General features: G+C 46.3%; 1 protein-coding gene across 1 annotated transcript in view; it reads left to right on the plus strand.

Annotated features, from left to right (window-relative positions):
- Nucleotides 1–20332, plus strand: part of ZMYM4 (zinc finger MYM-type containing 4) — a 142370-nt gene that overhangs the window by 81409 nt on the left and 40629 nt on the right. The window contains 6 exon segments of the mRNA XM_075195488.1: nucleotides 11972–12118; nucleotides 12466–12503; nucleotides 12594–12738; nucleotides 14497–14612; nucleotides 14866–15037; nucleotides 16865–17044. Coding sequence (XP_075051589.1) covers nucleotides 11972–12118; nucleotides 12466–12503; nucleotides 12594–12738; nucleotides 14497–14612; nucleotides 14866–15037; nucleotides 16865–17044 — 798 coding nt within the window.

Here is a 20332-nt window from a genome sequence, read left to right on the forward strand (position 1 = left end):
GGGCTGTGTACTGGGCTGCTTAGCAGCCGATTTCTGGGTTTTTTTTTTCTTTGTTTTTTAAGTTTCTCTTTCCTGCCATTGGGGGACACTGCAAGACATTGGGTATAGTAGTGGGACCAGGAGTCTTTGTCACTTTATCTACTAGTAGATCTTTGCTCTCCTCCCCTACTATGCCCCTCCTCTCCTGTGAATTCCTCAGTTTTGACTAACCAAGCGTAAGAGGAAAGGAGGTGATAATACCTGGAAGGTCTTAAATTATAGAAACATATGATAATACTTTTCGCACACAGAACTATATACAGAGCAAGGGAGGGTGCGCAGTGGTCCCCAATGGAGTCAGAGAAAAGGATTTTACGGTGGGTAAAAATCTTTTTTTCTGTTTCCTGCCATTGGGGGACACTGCGAGACATTGGGGATATACCAAAGCTTCCTCAAGGGAGGGATTGCTCTGGACCAGCTGCGCATAAAACTCTGCGGCCAAAGCTTGTAGCGGCCGACGCGAAACCTTGTAACCTGTAAAATTTGGTGAAGGTGTGGACGGAGGACCATGTCATCATCATCATTTATTTATATAGCGCCACTGATTCCGCAGCGCTGTACAGAGAACTCATTCACATCAGTTCCTGCTCCATTGGAGCTTACAGTCTAAATTCCCTAATATAGACATACACTCACACACAGACAAAGAGGGATATAGACAGACAGGGAGACAGACAGACAGAGACTAGGGTCAATTTTTGATAGCAGCCAATTAACCTACCAGTATGTTTTTTTGGAGTGTGGGAGGAAACCCACGCAAACACAGGGAGAACATACAAACTCCACACAGATAAGGCCATGGTCGGGAATCGAACTCATGACCCCAGTGCTGTGAGGCAGAAGTGCTAACCACTAGGCCACTGTGCTGCCCATGTCGCCGCTCTACACAACTGTTCCGCCGACGCGCCGTGTCTAGCTGTTCAAGAGGCGCCTACTGCTCTGGTAGAATGCGCCTTTAACCTCTGCGGGATGGGTTGAGAGGCCGTGATGTAGGCCTTTTGAATTGTGGATGTAATCCAGCGGACAATTGATTGCCTTGAAGCTGGCCGGCCACCCCCTCTTTTGGGCCTCATAGAGGACAAATAGATCTGTGGTCTTCCTAACAGGAGCCGTGCGATCTATATAACACTGTAGTGCTCGCACTACATCAAGTAACTGTAAAGCCTCCTCCTGGGAGTCTTTTCTGGCCCTGAAAGCCGGAACCACTATCTCTTGGTTCAGGTGGAATCTGGAAACTACCATAGGGCTGAACAAGGGCTTTGTGCGAAGTACCGCCCTGTCTGAATGAAAAATGAGAAACGGAGGGGGTCACAGCGAAGCGCCCCTAGTTCCGACACTCTACGCGCTGACACTAGAGCCAAGAGGAATGCTGTTTTCCAAGTCAGGTGTCTCAATGTCACCGAATGTAAAGGTTCAAACGGGGACTTGGAGAGGGTCCCAAGGACCAAGTTGAGGTCCCAAGGTTCTACTGGATGAGAAAATGGGGGCTGTATGTGCAGAACCCCCTGCAAAAACGTCTTAATGTTTGTGTAGTCTGCTATCTTTCTCTGAAAATATACGGACAAAGCCGATACCTGTACTTTGAGCGACCCTAGGCGGAGGCCCTTGTCTAGGCCTTCTTGTAAGAAGTCTAGTAAGCGTGGGAGGTAAAATCTGGAAGTGTGGAATCCCTTAGATTCGCACCACATAATGTATGCTTTCCAAACCCTGTAATATATTGAAGACGATGAAGGCTTTCTGGCCCTGATCATGGTTGTAATTACCTGCTGTGAGAGCCCCCTAGCCTTGAGTATTAGGGTCTCAGTAGCCACTCCGTCAAAGCTAACCGACCTAAACCTTGGTAGAGGAAAGGACCCTGAACCAGGAGATCTTTTTGCATGGGAAGGCGGAATGGGGGGGCTGCTGCCAGCCCCAGAAGGTCTGTGAACCATGCTCTGCGTGGCCAATACGGGGCTATCAGAATAGAGGGCACCCGTTCTCTTTTTAACTTCTTCAGCACCCAAGCCAGCATGGGGATGGGGGGGTATATGTAGACCATGCGAAACCTCCATGGGGATGTCATGGCATCTGTGAGCTCTGCTCCTGGGTCTCGTGCCTTTGCACCGTATCGCGTGACCTGATGGTTTAGTTTGGATGCCATCAGGTCGATCTCTGGTGTGACCCAGCGATCCACCAGAAGAGAGAATACCTGCCTGTTTAGGGCCCATTCCCCTCGGTGGAGTCTTTGCCTGCTGAGGAAGTCGGCTTCCCAATTTTGTACCCCCGGAATGAAGATGGCCGAAATCTTGGGGACATGAAGTTCCGCCCATGTCATTATCCGCTCCGCCTCTCACATTGCTGCTGAACTGCGAGTGCCGCCCTGGTGATTTATGTAGGCTACCGTGGTGGCATTGTCCGATTGTATCTGTAGGGTTTTTCCTGTTAGGAACCCCTGGGCCCTTGTCAGAGTATTGTATACTGCTCTGAGCTCTAGTATGTTTATCGGTAGTCTGGCTTCCTGAGGGGACCAGAGCCCCTGCAGCCTTAGGTGTCCTGTTACACACCCCCACCCTGACAGACTTGCGTCCGTTGTGACGAGCGTCCAAGACCAGGTCTGTAGGGATTGGCCCTTTATCAAATTGTTTCTGGATGTCCACCAGGCAATTGATAGCCTTGTGCGTGTGGACAGGTGAATGATCTGTCTGTCTAAATGCCTTTGAGATCCCGACCACAAGATCTCTGTCTGAAGTGGGCGGGAATGAAACTGTGCGAATGGGACTGCCTCGAATACCGAGACCATTGTTCCCAGGAGTTTCATGCAACTGAGGATAGAGACCCTCTTCTTTGCTAGGAGGGCTTTTGCTTTCCTGTGCAGTGCTAAAGCCTTGTCTTTCGGGAGATATATTCTCTGGGTCTGAGTGTCGAAAATTAGTCCCAGGAAACGCATTTGTTGCGCTGGAGTTAGTGACGACTTTGGTATGTTCAACACCCAGCCGTGGGTGTGAAGGAATTCCTTTGTGGTCTCTCTGCTGTGATAGTAGAGCAGCTGACGGGGCCTTCAAGAGAAGGTCGTCGAGGTAAGGGATAGTAGTAATTCCCTTCTGGCGCAAGAGACTCGCCATGGTCGCCATGACCTTGGTAAATACCCTGGGTGCCGTTGCTAGGCCGAAGGGGAGGGCCTTGAATTGAAATGTGCCTCTCCTACCGCAAAACGTAGAAGGCACTGGTGTCCCTTCCATATAGGGACATGTAGATAGGCATCCTTGATGTCTATGGATGCTAGGTATTCCCCTTGTTCTATACTTGCTATTACTGAACGCAGGGATTCCATGCGAAATTTCTGAATCTTTAGCTGTTTGTTTAGCAACTGTAGATTTAGAATGGGCCTGAAGGTGGCTTCTGGCTTTGGTACGAGGAAAAGGTTTGAGTAAAACCCTCGACCCCTCTCCCGGGGGATGTACCGTACTATTACCTGTGCAGCCAGTAGTCTTTGAATGGCTTCTAGGAGCGCCCTGCGCTTGATTGGACAAAGGGGAAGGGGGGTGCGGAAGAATCTTTGTCTGGGGGACTGGGCTAAGTATGACGTTGCCTCGGGACACTATCCCTCGAATCCAGAGATCCGATGTGGATGCCCACCATTGATCCCTGAAATTAAGGAGTCGTGCCCCTACCTCTATCTCCCCCAGAAGAGCCTTGTCAAGTGGAGCTCTTTTCCGCTGGGCACGAAGATCACCTCCTAGTTGCGCCTCTGCCTCTGTTAAATGCTCCTCTAGAAGCTGAGAACTGGCGGGGTCTATTGATTACCGTCGGGAAAGCAGTGCTCTTTCCCCCCGTAGTCTCGTGAATCTCCCTCTCGAGCTCTGAGCCGAAGTGAGATACGCCATCAAAGGGTAAATTTTCTAGTGCTCTCTTAGAATCAGCATCTACCGCCCACGACCGTAGCCATAGGCTACGGCGAGCCGCTACTACAAGTGCCGAGGACCTAGCGTTAACAGATACGATGTCTCTGTGGGCATTTGCTACATACTCAGACGTTTCTAGGACGTGCTCTGCTACGTCTAAGAGCTCCGTGCGAGGAGTGTTGCTCTTAAGGCCTCTGATCAATTCCTCAGTCCATAGCTGAATGGCCTTGATAGCCCATGCTCCGGCCATATTTGGTCTAAACAAACTGCCAATAGCAGTGTATGCTGAGCGGAGCGCTAAGTCGCACTTTTTATCAGTGTGATCCCTAAGAGCTATCCGCTTTTGAACGAGAATGGCCGAGGATGACGCTTGGCGTGCAACTGGCGTGTCTACCTGTCACTCACCGGACCGTGAGTGCCTCTACGCTGGTGCGTGGCTCCCTAGCCTTCCTGCCGGCACCTATCTTGAACCGCGGCCGTCCGCCATCCTGATGGACTGCGCATGCGCAGCACCCAAGAACTCTTGTTGCTTTTAATCTAATTGGTTGATCAGGCAACTCTCCCTATTTAAGGCACCTGTGCTCATTACCTCATTGCCTGATCTTGAGTCTCATTCCCTGTGAGTCTCTGAAGGTGTCTCCTGTGTTCTTCTAGTGTCTTCAGTTTCCTGCTGATTCCTGTTCTACTCATCGCTGGTCTTCATACCCGCTACTGTCTCCTGTGTACTACTAGTGTCTTTAGTTCCTGTGGATTCCCTGTGCTACTCATCGCTGGTTTCCATACCTGCTACAGTCTCCTGTTTCCTGCCTGTGTCCTCAGCTGGACTCTGATTACCGGATCTACTCACCTGTGGTTCCTACACTCGTCTCTACCGTTCAGCGTCTCTGCAGTCCCTGCATCTTCCTGTGGACAGACTGTTCTATTGAATAGCGGTATGCCTATCTGTTATTGACTTTCTACGTTTACTCTGCATATCCGCTAGGACAAGTTTCCACTCTCTGCAGCGGTATCCATACCCGCTATAGACTGTTTTTGTTACGCTGCATATCCGTTGGAATTAACCGTACTACTCAGTCGTTATATGCATAATTGTGATTGACTATCCTTTATTGGCCTGCATATCTGTGCTGAGCAAGTCTCTACCAAGCAACGCCACATACCGTTATAAAGACTTTGCTGGATATGCTGCATATCTATTGGGATCAAGTTCCTCTGTGCTCTGTGTCTGCATGCTATTATCCTTTGTATGCCTCCACTCATCGACACCTGTACACATCCTCACCTATTAAGCAGTGGTACAACTTGCTGTACACAAACCACTGACTTCCCCGCTACCTACCTGCACCTGGACAAGTCTTCTCACCATAAGCAGTGGTACAACTTGCTGTACGCAGACCACTGACTTCCCTACTACCTCCCGCATCTGCTCACGTCCATCTTGATCTCCGTGTTCAAATCTGCCTTTCCACTATATCAGCTAGTCGCTGACTCATTGACCAAGATTGCTGCAAGTCACTGACTTTCCTATTCTTTATTGGCATTCTCTCTCCATCTGCTGTGATTTATGTTCCGCTAGTCACCCTGCTACCAGAGGACCGTTGTGTTAACTTCACTACTCTGGTAAGCCCAGTCATCTGGTGAATTCCTGTGCAAGACTCCTAGTGCCCGTGACACTACCCTGGGTAAAGCTTCCCATTTTACCGCCTCCTCTGGTGGCAAAGGGTAAAGGGACTTAAATCTGGACGGCATCATAAACTGTTTATTGGGCTTTTGCCAGGCCTCAGCTATAATCTCCAACATTTCTGGTGAATGTGGGAATGCTGCTAATTGTGCCTTTGTTCTTTTAAAAAGGGAGACCTCTGTGGGTGCCAAGGCTTTAGGCTCAGCAAACCCCAGGGTATGCCTGATCCCTAAAATGAGACTATCCACACTATTTGCCGAAGCCGCATCATAGTCAGGGTCTAACTCTAACTCTCCTTCCTCTGGTGAGGAGAGGTCTGATTCCTGATCCTGGTCCTGAACCGTATCAGAGATAATCCTCTTGCCCCTATGAGTAATAGACAGTAATCTATCTTCCCTGAGGGCTGCCCCTGCCTGTGAGGCTGTGCTCTCGTCAGCCTGACTGTGTATAATACTGAGTGGAGAAGAGCTTTCACGTACCTCTGCTACCCGCAGCATGGCGTTAGCTAGTCTTTCCACGGTTGATGAGAAGGATCGTAGCCAAAGCGGTTCTTCCACTGCTGTAGACGCCTACTGGGTTGAACTTTTTCGCGCCTGGGCGTCAGCGGTACAGGCTGCGCAAAGGGCGTTTTGGTCTGTCTGTCCAACTGAAAATTTAGTATTACATTTGGCACAGGTATAATACAACTCAGAAGCTACAGAGTGTCCCTTGCTTTTTGCTGTCCCCTTCTCAGCCATTGTCTTTTCTTAAGTAAGATAACACAATCTGTATTAAAGAAATGTAGGCTGATGGCTGTTAGGCTAGGTAATCTACCGAGTCTCTATACTGGGTAGTCCTAGAATATCAAAGCACCCCTCCTCTAACCATATAAGGTACAGTACTGTCTGTGAAAAAACAAGAATGCAATAAAATCACAGTTCTATAATAACAAAAAACCTTTGTTTGTATGCTTAATCGGTACCAGCCTGTAGCGATAGCCGAGTGTCTAGTACTGCAGCAGAGGAGAGGCAGAGTAGGAGAGTTAGGCAGCGTTGTTCCGGTAGTGACCTTGTGTTACCACATGCAGGCTGAATCCTGATTGTGGCCGGAAATGACTGGGAGGAAGGAAGTCTGTTTGTACCACCTCCTCTTCCTGCCTCTATGTTGCCGCCCGTTTCCTGTTCTCCTGCGATAGTGCCTGCTTCAATATGGCCATTGTGTTCGCTCAGCGCACGCTATTTTAATTTGCCCAGGTGCGTGCGCCGTATACTGCATCTTTCACCTCCTGAGGAGTGTGAGCGATGCTTTCAGTCCCCCTTCTGCTCGATGTCGAGGGGATTGAGCGGGGACTTGCCGGCATGAAACAGCAGTCCGGGAGGAGAGGCTGATGCAGCTTCACTCCCTTGTCGCTAGCGGGGCTGGGGCTGTGGGACCGAGTGATCCCTATTACTGCGCTCTCCACATATGTGTCCAGCTTCTGGCCAGGCTTAAATTGTGGTGCCCCAATATTGCCCCCTGTAGCTCGTCTCTAGGGGGGATGCCGACAGAGGTGCCGGTAAGTGAGCCTCAGCTGCTTCTTACCTTATGCGGGACCCGGAGTGAGCAGAGCCAATTCTTGTTCACTCACCTGGGTCTTGAGATTGAGCCCCGCGATGCACCTATAGGGAAATAAAAATAAATACGTGAAAACTGTAACGCTAACTTGGTATAGGCAGGAGCCCATACCCTAGTGACCTTTGCTCCTAGTCACTTTAAAGAAACTGAGGAATTCACAGGAGAGGAGGGGCATAGTAGGGGAGGAGAGCAAAGATCTACTAGTAGATAAAGTGACAAAGACTCCTGGACCCACTACTATACCCATTGTCTCGCAGTGTCCCCCAATGGAGTCAGAGAAAAGGCTGTCATTTTCTGGAGCTCCCGTCTGCAGGCTGCTGGGGAGGCTTTGGGGTAGACAGATTCCCCTTCCTCCCTGCGGTCACTAGTTAATAACTCTCCCGCTCCTGCAGCTAGCGATAAGAGTTATCCTTAGCGCAGGGCAGTCCGTTTGGAGCGCACAGCATGGATGGCTGTGCGCTGTCTGGAAGGGGGGAATTGAGGTGCCTCTTTTGCCAGCCCCCCTCTCCCATCGTTTTAAGCCCTCCTAGGAGCCGGGCACAGTCATCGCAGGCTGTGTCCGTCCTGTGCTGACAGTAAGACTGCATATGGCACAGACTGCGTGAGGAGGGATGGCAGCAGGTAAGTGAACCTCTCTCCCAACACAGTGCTGAGAGAGAGAGGGGGTTAGTAAATCGCAGTTGTTCCCTGAGCAGGCTGCTTCTTACTAGGAGTAGTTATTTAAAAAAAAAAAAAGTTTCTATTTTTAGCTCAGTGAACTGGGTCATGCTAGGGTCACTAAGATAGTGAGCCCTGCTAGGCACTGGATTGGTTGAGGGGGTTGTCCTGTTGGACACTTGCCAATCCAGTGCTCTGCCCAGGGGGGGGTGGTGTTTTCCTCTTTTGCACTCCTCCATGGTGGTCTCTTACTCCTTTGTGTGCAGACACCAGAATAGACAGCCATTTTATTGCTCCAGTTTCTCCCCTTTTCTGTCCAGGTCCTGTAAGGACATCCTCTGTATAGGGTTTGGTTTCGGTTTCTTCATCTTTAGAAAGGATTTTGCATTCTGCCGCACCGTCTTCTTCACATAAGCGTGTTAGGGTAATTTTACCTCTCCTTTATCAAGTCCCTTCAGATATCAGTGAGATAAGGTGCTGGTTAACCAGGAGACCAGTAATCAAGACACAGACATGCCAATGTCAAGATAGAACTGAGCTGTGCTCATTTATTTGTGGGATACATTTATACATGAAAAAGCGTTTGATCTGGTTATAGAATAGAAACACATGATTAATATTTTCCTGAGTAAATATAAATCTTCTGACAAAGCTAGTTAGTTCTCTTCATGTCACTTTTATGGGTTCTTATCAACTTTCACTGGAGCCAGTACTCCCAATGTCATCATCCATTATCCCCTGTCCTAGGGGTCTTTAAGATAGTTCAAGGCTGGAGCTGATGATTATACTGAATGTATTTTTAAGGCAAATACCTAGATTTGTAACTCCTTCACATATCATTATTACCATCATCATTGAGGACCTAGAAATGCTCTCACAAGCGTAAGAGGGTGTCAGCACCCCTTCAGGGAAATGAGTCAGATTCTGTCTGTGTTTCCCAGGAGGAGGGGTAATTAGCTGTGGATTCTGATATAGAAGCTCCTTCGGGGGTGGAGGAGGTTCATACTGATCGTCAGAGTGTGGAGGATTTAATACATGCTGTGCGTCAGGTACTTGATTTTCCAGATGAAAAGGTTCCTGACGCCGCAGAGGTTTCTCTTTTTGCACGGCGAAAAACAAAATGTTTTTCTTTTCCGGCTTCTTCTCAGTTGGAAGATTTGTTTATAGAGCCTTGGACTTCCCCAGATAGGAAGTTCCAAGTGTCTCGGCGACTACAGTCGTGTTATCCTTTTCCTCCTGAAGTTCTTGCTAAATGGGAGACACTTCCACGTGTTGATGCGGCAGTTGCAAGGTTAGCGAAGGTAACTACTATTCCTCTTAACGCAGCCACTCTTAAGGATGGTACAGACCGTAAGGTTGAGGCCGTCCTTAAGTCCATTTTTGTGGCAGCAGGTGCTTCTTTAAGGCCTGCTTTAGCATCTGCGTGTGTTAACAAAGCCGTAGAACGCTGGTCAGAGCAGCTATCTGATTGTTGGCAGGTAGGCCTTCATCTGAATTGCTCCCATTAGTAGAGCAAATTCACAGGGCAACAGATTATATAGGAGAGGCAGCTATGGACGCGGGACTGAACGGGGCACGTATTTCTGCCTCAGCAGTTTCGACTCTGCGCACTCTCTGGCTTAAGTCCTGGGAGGCTGATAATGAGGCTAAAAAGGCTCTTGAAAACATACCTTTTTCTGGGGTTGTTTTGTTTGGACCTCAGCTGGACCATTATCGGTGTAGCAACTGGAAGAAAGAGCACTTTTCTCCCTGTTAATGCTCCCAAACAATGAATGTCCAGATTCCGGTCCTTTTTCGGTCCTCGGGAAGGTTTCGGGTCAGTATTCCTCAGGCCAATCTTCTAGAGGCCAGTCATTCACCCCCAGGGGTGGTTTGCAGCGGGGGCGCCAGGCCTGGTCTGCTCTACGTCCAGCAGCGAAACCTGCAGACAAGCAGTCTGCATGGCGGACTTTCTGCTCCTCCGCTGTTGCCAGTGGTAGGAGTCAGTCTTCTCTTGTTCAGGGATCGCTGCTTTCAGTCTACCACCGATGTCTGGGCTCGGGGTGGTGGACCAAAGATACAAGATCGATTTGCTCAGTGTTCCTCCCAGACGGTTCTTTATCCCAGGTCTTCCCACTTGTCCGCGGAAACGACTGGCTTTGCGAGAAGCAATTCAATCCCTCCTTGCTTCCGGAGTGATTATTCCGGTGCCAGATTCTCAAAGAGGTTTGGGTTTTTATTCCAACATTTATCTCGTATCAAAACCAGACTGCTCATTCAGACCAATTCTGAATCTGAAGTCTTTGATCACTCAGGTCAGAGTGCCCAGGTTCAAGATGGAGTCTCTGTGCTCGGTCATTCAGGGCATGGAGCAAGAAGAATTCATGGTGGCTATAGTCATCAAAGATGCCTATCTCCATGTGTCTATCTGGAAGGGTCAGCCGTCCCTTTTGAGGTTTGGCGTTCAATTACAACACTTCCAATTTCAGGCTTTTCCCTTCGTTCTGGCCACGGACCCACACATCTTCACCAAGATCATGGCGGTCATGGCGGCTCTGCTAAGGTCCAAGGGGATTACAATAACCCCTTACCTAGACGACCTTCTTTTAAAAGCAAATTCTCCAGAGGTGCTTCAATGGCATATCAAAGTAGTAATCCAGACCTTAGAGTCTCATGGTTGGATTCTCAACTTCAAAAAGTCCAAGTTGATCCCATCCCAGTGGATGATCTTTTTGGGTCTTTTATTCGACACCCGGCTACAACGTGTGTTCTTGCCCCAGGACAAGATTTTAGCTTTGCAGAAGATTGTGAAATCTCTGTTGGCAGCAAGGAAGCCTTCCATACATTTCACCATGAGAGTTCTGGGCAAGATGGTATCGACTTTCGAGGCGATCCAGTTTGCTCCGTTTCATGCACGGCAGTTCCAGTTGGAACTTCTGTCACAATGGAACAAATCCCATCTGAATCTAGCGACCCAGGTATTCCGCTGGTCTCCGCAGACGCGTCGGTCGCTTGTTTGGTTACACAACCAGAATCTCTTCAAGGGACGGAAATTCTCAATTTGGAAGTGGACTTTGATCACAACGGATGCCAGCCTTCGAGGTTGGGGAGCTGTCTGTCTTCACGCTCGGTTTCAGGGTATTTGGACTCAGAGGGAATCCAGGCTTCCAATCAATGTCTTGGAAGCAGTGTTTCATGCTCTGAGTGCGCAACACTTGCTACAGGGAAGACCAGTGAAGATTCTATCAGACAATGCCACAACAGTGGCATACCTCAAACATCAGGGCGGCACCAAGAGTCCCTTCGCCATGCGGGGGAGACACAAGATTCACGTTCCAGCACTCATGGCCATCTTTATTCCCGGAATAGAAATTTGGGAAGAAGACTTTCTAAGCAGACAGACTCTGCACCCGGGAGAGTGGTTCCTCAATCAGGAGGTGTTTCAGCAGTTAGTGAATTGGTGGGGTCAGCCGGATGTCGACATGATGGCATCCCGGTTGAACCACAAGGTTCTCCTCTTCTGTTCCCGCGCAAGAGATCCCATGGCAGTCGCAGTAGACGCCATGTCTGTTCCTTGGAGGTACCGCTTAGTGTACCTTTTTCCACTGATAGCCATGCTTCCAAGGGTGTTAAAAAAGGTAAAGACAGAGGGGGTTCCAGTCCTTCTAGTAGCGCCGTATTGGCCTCGAAGGGCTTGGTACACCGACTTGCTCTCAATGTCAGGAGAACGGTCGTGGAGTTTGCCGCTACGTCCAGATCTATTAACTCAAGGGGCCTGATTCATTAAGCATATTAACTTGAGAAACTTCTTATTTCAGTCTCCTGGACAAAACCATGTTACAATGCAAGGGGTGCAAATTAGAATTTTGTTTTGCACATAAGTTAAACACTGATTGTTTTTTCATGTAGCACACAAATATCAACTTTAAATTTCAGTGTACAAATAAGCTATCAAGTATTTGTGTGCTACATGAAAAAACATTTTCCAGATTTTTTGAATTTACCCAAGCATATACGGTTTTTACAGTGAGCCACTATGGTTTCTCTTCAAGGAATTACTGTATAACCTACTACTTTAGGAATTTTTAATACTAAGTGTTGTTGTCTTTTCCTTAAGTAAACTATCATTCTGTTTTTTCAGCATCAAATGTTCCAATGGTCCAAGCAGTTCCAGCTTCCACAGGCTCTTCCGGAGCCAAGGATTCTACTCCAGTGATTGCCAATGTAGTGTCGCTTGCAAGTACCCCTGTAACACAGCCCACCCCAAACTCTACCAATGTCTTACAAGGTAAACTTTTAATTGTGACTTTACTTGACATCTTCTATTTATAATGTTTCAAAAGAAATGTTTGGACTTCATGACATATAAAAAGGAAAGCAAAACTCTGTTAATGACCCCCAGTGCTGTCCAGAACTATTTGGAATGGATTTGCATTATCATGTTTTGATACGTGCAAAATCCTGCTATTACATACCATTTCATCCAGCATTACCTGTGTTTGTCATTACATATTAATTTTTATGTGTTTGCCACAGTTATTTTTCATTCCTACATTTTTTTTATTTTTGCTTTATCATTTGCTTTTTACTGCTACATTTTTTGTGACACTACTATTTCATTTTTTTTTTATTCAGGTGCTGTCCCAACAGTAACTGCAAAAATAATTGGGGATGTAAGTAACTTAATATCAATATATCATGTGGCTATGACTATTTTTGCTTTATTATAATTATTAATCACCTACTTTGTTGGTCTATTGCAGGCAAGTACCCAAACTGATGCCCTGAAACTCCCTCCCTCACAGCCCCCACGACTCCTAAAGAACAAGGCCCTACTCTGCAAGCCGATCACACAGACCAAGGCCACCTCATGCAAACCTCACACACAGCACAAGGAGTGTCAGACAGGTATCATACAGAAATTTGCAGTTTTGCTGAACTTAAACCTCGTTTTAAAAAGAATGCCAAAATTGAGACTGCTGTCATTTTGTTCATGTGAGATAAAGTTTTAAAAGTTGATGTATTAGGACGGGCTTACTCTTCCACTCTATCTGCAGGGAAAGTGTTTTACCAATTTGTCTTTGGGTTTCTCTTACCAGTCGTTAACCTACAGTTACTGACCACTCCTTCTGATGTTACTTAGCCACCTGCCAAATAAAGAAAAAATGATTACCAATCGCTAAAAGAATTAATCTTATGTCCTAACCACAGCTGTTCTTATAGGGGAGAGGGGAGACCCCTATTAAATATATACCAACCACCTAAAGAGATGGATATCTCTCTCTCTCTCGATAGAGATGCACGCTCTCTCTCTCGATAGGGATGCGCTCTCTCTCGATAGGGATGCGCTCTCTCTCGATAGGGATGCGCTCTCTCTCGATAGGGATGCGCTCTCTCTCGATAGGGATGCGCTCTCTCTCGATAGGGATGCGCTCTCTCTCGATAGGGATGCGCTCTCTCTCGATAGGGATGCGCTCTCTCTCGATAGGGATGCGCTCTCTCTCTCTCTCTCGATAGGGATGCGCTCTCTCTCTCTCTCTCGATAGGGATGCGCTCTCTCTCTCTCTCTCGATAGGGATGCGCTCTCTCTCTCTCTCTCTCGATAGGGATGCGCTCTCTCTCTCTCTCTCTCGATAGGGATGCGCTCTCTCTCGATAGGGATGCGCTCTCTCTCTCTCTCTCTCGATAGGGATGCGCTCTCTCTCGATAGGGATGCGCTCTCTCTCTCTCTCGATAGGGATGCGCTCTCTCTCTCTCTCTCTCGATAGGGATGCGCTCTCTCTCTCTCTCTCTCGATAGGGATGCGCTCTCTCTCTCTCTCTCTCGATAGGGATATATATATATATATGTGTGTGTGTGTAGCTGCTGTAGTAACTCCTTGCAGGTGACTGTGGCTGTAACTCTTTACAGCTTAATCTGCAGCTGGACTGCATGGTATTAGGCAGACTGTGGACTCACAGCCATTGGGTCTTACACAGGGCTTCCAGTGGATAAATTAGAGGGTTATCTGTAGGTCACAGAAGTTCGGCAGATAATATACACTATGCAGGATCTTATAGGATGAGTAGTAATTTGTGCTCAAGAGTTGTTACACATCACTGAGAGGTAATGATGATACACACAAAGAATGAAGAATTTTGAATAGAATACAGGAATGTATGCATTTTTTTTTTGCAAGGGGCTCTGCTGCACTTTATATACTATTTTGTAAATGTAGTTGGCAGGAGGGGTTAATCCAACCCTATGTCCCTTTAACCAATCAAGGTTGATTCCAGACATTGTTTTACGTACCACCAAGTCTAGACTGGGAGATTTAATGTTCAAGTCGCTCACCCAAGATTCTTCCAGAATACCTGCTCTGCAGTGTAGCTCCCCCCTCCCCCCAAAAAAAGATGAAAATGTTTCCAGAGGATGGTCAGGTCTCAGAACTCTTTGTTGCAGGAGCCGCCCTGGGCTCCAGTGTGATGCCCTGCATCATAGAGCCCCCATAAGGCAATATACCTAGGAGATGCCCACCTTCAGCAGTAACATAGTAATACAGTCTTTTATATTTTTATGTATGGTAGGGGGATATTTACCACACTTTAGACTATTTTGTTGGGAGAAACTGATGGATTGTATGATCTTTTTCTTGTATGACCCTGTGAATTGTGTATTTCCTTGCAGAATATGATGGAAAGCCACAGATCTTGGTGGTTCCTGTTCCTGTGCCAGTGTTTATCCCTGTTCCCATGCACCTGTATACACAGTTTGCCCCAGTCCCTCTAAGTGTACCACTGCCTGTGAGTTTCTTTCTTTAATAATCTTTTAAACCCGTTTGCTCTTGGTAAAACTGGTTTTGTTTGAGGGAAAAATTTTAGTTATGTGTTTCATAAAATGTGTGTGCGGGGCTAATATTTTCTTCTTCACTGTTAGCATGAAGTTTCATTATCTTAGAAGTGTGTTTAGGGCTTTGAATTGTAAATTTCACAGTACTTGTAACAACTTCACGCATGTGGGACAGTGAAAAACTAACTAAATCTTTTGTGTGTGTAGGTCCCTGTCCCAATGCTGATTCCCACCACTCTTGACAATGCTGATAAGATTATAGATGCAATAGAGGATCTCAAGGAAAAAGTTCCATCTGATCCTTTTGAGGCAGATATTCTTCAGATGGCTGAAATGATTGCAGAAGATGAGGAAAAGGAGAAAACTCTGTCCCATGGAGGTGAGGAATAGTACACAATCATCAGCAGCTGGAGCAGTATTTTAATTCCCAAAAATTATTGACTTTGCATTCTCTTCTAGTCTTATTTTCTATACATACCACTCTTAAATTATATCAGTGATGTCCTAAAGCACCACTTAATACTGGGATTATTTTATTAAAACATCAAAAGCACTTGCAACATATTGCCTGTATGTGTAATGTTAATTCATGGTAATCTCCTTTATGGCATACAGTAAGGATTCATTTTTAGTTAACACAAACAAATTTTGTGGAAATGGTCTAATTACAAAAAAAAAGTATTCTCTGTAAGGTAATGAAATTGAGTTATAAGTTTGTTACAGTGGGGCAAGGAATCCCGTTTGGCTCTCCTTCACAGATAATACATTAAGGGCCATACTATTCGAATCCAGTCAGACAAATTGATGGCAGTCACCTACATAAACTATCAGCATGGCATCAGTTTACAGGCCAAGCTTTTTGATGCCCTGTTATTCTGTATTGTTTTCCCCTGCCTTGGGGAAGAGTGCTATCATTGTCCAGCAACTCCTGCTTGGTAGGCTTTCCCTTTTAGAGGCAAACCTGACAGAAATAGGGGGAGATTTATCAAACGTTCTAAAAATAGAAAAGTGGAGGTGTTGCCCATAGCAACCAATCAGATTCTAGCTCCGATTTGTCTAGTATATCTTAGAGAATGATAGCTAGAATCTGATTGGTTGCTATGGGCAACACCTTCACTTTTCCTTTTTTAGAAGCTTTGATAAATCTCCCCCATAGATGTAGTAGCAGCCAGCCGTTCTCCCTCTTCCTTTGGGTCAGGGGGCTGTTTGTGAGTGTAATTCTTTCAGTCACTTTTGTCTTGAACTTGGTGTCTGTTTTGCTGCAGCTGTCCTTTATCCCTCCCCATCTTTCCTATCATTTCCTACAAGTTCCAGCATTCCCTTCCAGCAATAAGCTGCTATATATTGGCAAAGCATGCTGGGACTTGTAGTTTCACAACACCTGGAGTGTCACAGGTTAGCCAACACTGTCTTAGTACTATAGGACACCTACTAGGGAGGCTGGCCAGCCTCAAATCAAACCATTGGCAGTTGGATTGCATTGGTAATTTGCCAGACTTCCATTGGGGCAGGTAAACCTATCCCAAAATTATGTCTGCACATTTCATCAGTGCTTCGTGGGTGGAACTGCATGTGGCCTCAGCTGTGTCGGTTGGCCAACTGGTCTTCGATACACATTTTCATTACGTTCTACTGATGCAACATTTTGACATCCAAAGATTCAAGCTTTGGACAGGGTTGCTGTGAACCTCGAATTTTGAAAAAATGGACACTGTAACCCACTTTCTTTGATTGTATGTTGTTCTTTACTGTTTTCTTTGTTTAGGTTCTCACTTCGGGTGTTTTGTTGGAGAACCTTGTTCTGTTCTCCTGGTTTTGTCCTTGGGAATTTGTTAGAATCATACTGAAGTTCTTGGCAGGGGATCTTAATTTTCGAAATCTTAAGTTTGGAGGCAATTTTAAAATTGCTCAAGCTACTGCCACTGCAATCTAAACCCCTTTGTATCCATGAGTTCCCCATTGAACTCAGGGAAAACGATGTAACTTAGGTACAAAAATCACATTTTCATATCTACAATATAAAGCATCCAGAACTGTTAGCAATCATGGTAAATTATTCCTGTTAGAGTGTTGAGAATGGGACACCTGTTTTATAGTCAGAAACAATGTTTAGAACCACTTTCTATTAAGTAATGATACTGTCTTGAAATTGCTGTTTGTCCAATATATATAAACATTTACATATGCAACCTTTTGTGTGCTACAGACCAAGGCAGCACATACAGTGGAGACTTGGAATCTGAAGCTGTGTCCACACCACACAGTTGGGAGGATGAATTAAACCACTACACCCTGAGGTCCAACAACTTGCAGGAGCCAGACGCAGAGCTCCGGCAGCTCTCCAGAGTGGGAATCGAGCAGGATTTGGAAACGGACTTCCCAACAGGTTTATCAATTGTAGACAAACTTTGAACAGCTGTTTATACACCCACAACAATAAAATAATTTTAAACATTCGGTATAAACATAGGTACCCAAAGTAAAATAAACCGATTGAATGGGCCAACCACATTCTATCATGTTACGTATCATAAAGCTTGCGATGTTATCCTGTGTCAGAACAAAACTTGTCAATTACTGGGAAATTCCAAGTGCTTTCATCTTTTCTAAATGTAAAAATGCACATGTGAAATTCCACAGTCACAGACTAACACTAGGTGTCGCATAAGGATGCAATATGATGTTCAATAAGATTTATCTGGTTGTGGTAATATTAACACTTCATCATTTTTATTGCGGTAAAGGACTAATATGTATTTGACAGTGATATTATCTGAAAAAGAAATTGTTAAAGTTCTATGAATTTAAGAGATACTTTCAGTATAAGTTTAGCTCCATGACATGTATTAGATGTTGAAAATTAAAATGGGGTTTTGGTAAGACAAACCTATTTCACGTCCCTTATTTCCTCCATGTCCAGTAAACCCTGACGTCTCTTTGCTTCCATTAATTTTCTACTGTGTCAGGGTCCTCTCTACCTATTGCCCCACGTCTATCTACTGTCTGACTCCCTAGTTCTTCCTGTCATGTCTCTTGCTGCACTCTGTGTGAGTCTACATAGCAATACTCACATTCATCTGTGCTACCTATATGTATTGCCTCATCTATTTGATACTTGCTTCTGTATCCAGTGCTACAGAATCTATGGCGCCTTATAAATAAATTAATTAATAATATTACAGACTAACTATGAAAAATTCAGTGTGTAATTTTAGCTGAAATGTTATATACCAATTCTTTATTTCTCTTTCATCCAGTCTGGGGGACACTGCTTTACCATGGGGTTGTGGAGGGGAGCTGGGAGTTGGCACCTAACTAGTTAACTTTAGTGCTGCTGATAGACCCCTCCCCTCTACAATCCCCCTGCCTCTTCCTGTACAATCCAGTTTTTTTTAGGTGCCCTGGAGTTGGGCAGCCTTTTTGATTAGTGCTTAGTTTAATGTTAAGAAATTTTATTTTTTTCTTTTACTTTTTACTTTTTTCAGGTGGCAGCGCTGGAGTGTGTTCTAATATAGAGAACACACTCACAGCTTGGCAGCGCAGGCATTCCCCTGTCAGCAGAGAGCCAGCGGTTCTCACTGACAGGGACTGAAGTACAAAGTGCCTGATTGAAGGGAGTGACAAGCGGTCTCATGGACCGCTGCACTCCCATAGCCTCCCCGTTAACCGGCGCTGCCATTACAGGCATAGAGCGCCGGTTATCGGATAATGAAAATGGCGGCGGCCATCTTGGATTTCGGCAGCAGCGCCGAGGAGAAGGGGGCTAAACCAAGATTCCCTCCTCAGACATAGGAGGGGGGCGTCGGAAAGTACCGCTGCGGAGACCTCTGTCCTGGGAAGAGGAACTAATAGAGGTCTCCACAAATCTGCCACCAAAAGCCGTTTTTTCCTATGGATTTTCAAGCAGGAACATCGGCATCAGGGAAGAGGGGGGAGCTAAAACATAGAGTTCCCCCCTTCCTACAGAGAAAGAGAGAGATGGACTGTCCCAGGGTTCTGGCGCCAAAGCAGAAGCCCGGGAACAGGAACAGAGCTGAGGGAGAGCACAGACTGCTGTTGGACTTCTCCCTGTCTTGGTGGCCCTTGGGCTAAGTACAAGCTTATTTAAACACATATTTGTTGTTTTATTACTGGCTTAGCAGGTTTACATTATAGTCTCCTGCTAGCCTAAAATATTTATGGTGTTTAAAATATTCAAGTACAACTTTTTCAAAGACATTAGTTGATTACTTGTAATTTACTCTGTTCTTTTAATATTTTACTCTCTCTCTCTCTCTCTCTCTTCCTTTATCTCTCTCTGTATATTCAGCTAGATTGATTTTGTGTGATTGGTGTGCCTTCCTTTATATAAAATGACAGATAAGGGAAAGGGCCCTATGGCAAAATATTTCACATGTTCTAAATGTCATGTTAAATTACCGTGTGGGCAGAAGGACCCTTTGGCGCTCTGCGCTGCATGCGAAGCAGGGGCCCCCTCTGTGCAAAGCCAGCAGGTTACAGCCCCTTTGTCTGAGGAACCGGCCTGGGTAACCTCCCTAACACAGTCGGTTACCTCCCTAGCCCAAATGGTTTTTCAATCAAATCAGTTGCTATCAACTGTGGCAACTTCGGTGGCTAGCAATATTAATACGCAGTCAGTCCCCCAGGCTTTCTCAGATGCCAGTGGATCGAGTTTGCCAGGAACTTCCACATCACAGGCTGACCCAGCCCCTGCTAATACAGACCCGGCTTGGTCTACAGCCTTTTTGAAGGGATTAAACAAGCTTAACCAGTTGCTAGATTCCTCTAATGCCCCGCCTGCTAAGAGAAGGAGGCTTAGAGAGGTAAATCCCCTTGTGGTCCTTTCAGATTCGGAGGAAGAGTCTGAGGAAGAGGGGGAAATCTATTCGGATGCTGACCATAGTCATTCCTCAGAGCAGGAAGTGTACCCTAGAAACCAATTTGTTAATGATTTGGTTTTAGCGGTTAGACAGGTGCTGGACTTCCCAGAGCCGGAGGAGGTTTCCCCCAGGGAGAGAAATCTGTTCAAAAAGGCCAAAAGAAAAACCAACCGTTTCCCTCCTTCTGCAGAATTCAGAGAGATTGCTGAAGGGGCTTAGAAACAACCCGAGAAAAGGTTTTTCATTCCCAAAAGGTTCACCTCTTTGTATCCTCTTCAGGAGGAAGAGGCGACTCGCTGGGAGAGTATTCCCAAGGTAGACATTCCTATTGCTCGCCTGGCTAAACATACTCTACTCCCAGCCCCGGGTTCAGCGTCTCTTCCAGACGCCAATGACCGTAAGGTAGGATCCCAGCTCAAATCAATATTTGCGGCTGCGGGTTCTGGCTTTAGACCCACTTTTGCTTCAGCCTGGGTAGCAAAAGCCATGGAAGCATGGGCAGACCAGCTGGCAGAAGCTTTACAGGACTCCGAGCTCCTTCCCCTTGCTTTGCATTTAAAGGAAGCTTCGGGATATCTCTATGAGGCGGCCCAGAATTCAGCGGCGGTTTCCTCTGCCATTCAGGCGGCCTCCATTTCAGCAAGGAGAACACTATGGCTGAAATCCTGGGAAGGTGATGCAGAGTCAAAGCGGTCCGTTGAAACCATCCCCTTTTCTGCAGCGGGCTTATTCGGCCCGGAATTGGATACCCTCATTTCCCAGGCTACAGGGGGGCAAAAGCACATGTTTGCCAG

Source organism: Mixophyes fleayi, chromosome 2 (assembly GCF_038048845.1).
Source record: "Mixophyes fleayi isolate aMixFle1 chromosome 2, aMixFle1.hap1, whole genome shotgun sequence".
Taxonomy (NCBI): Eukaryota; Metazoa; Chordata; class Amphibia; order Anura; family Limnodynastidae; genus Mixophyes; species Mixophyes fleayi.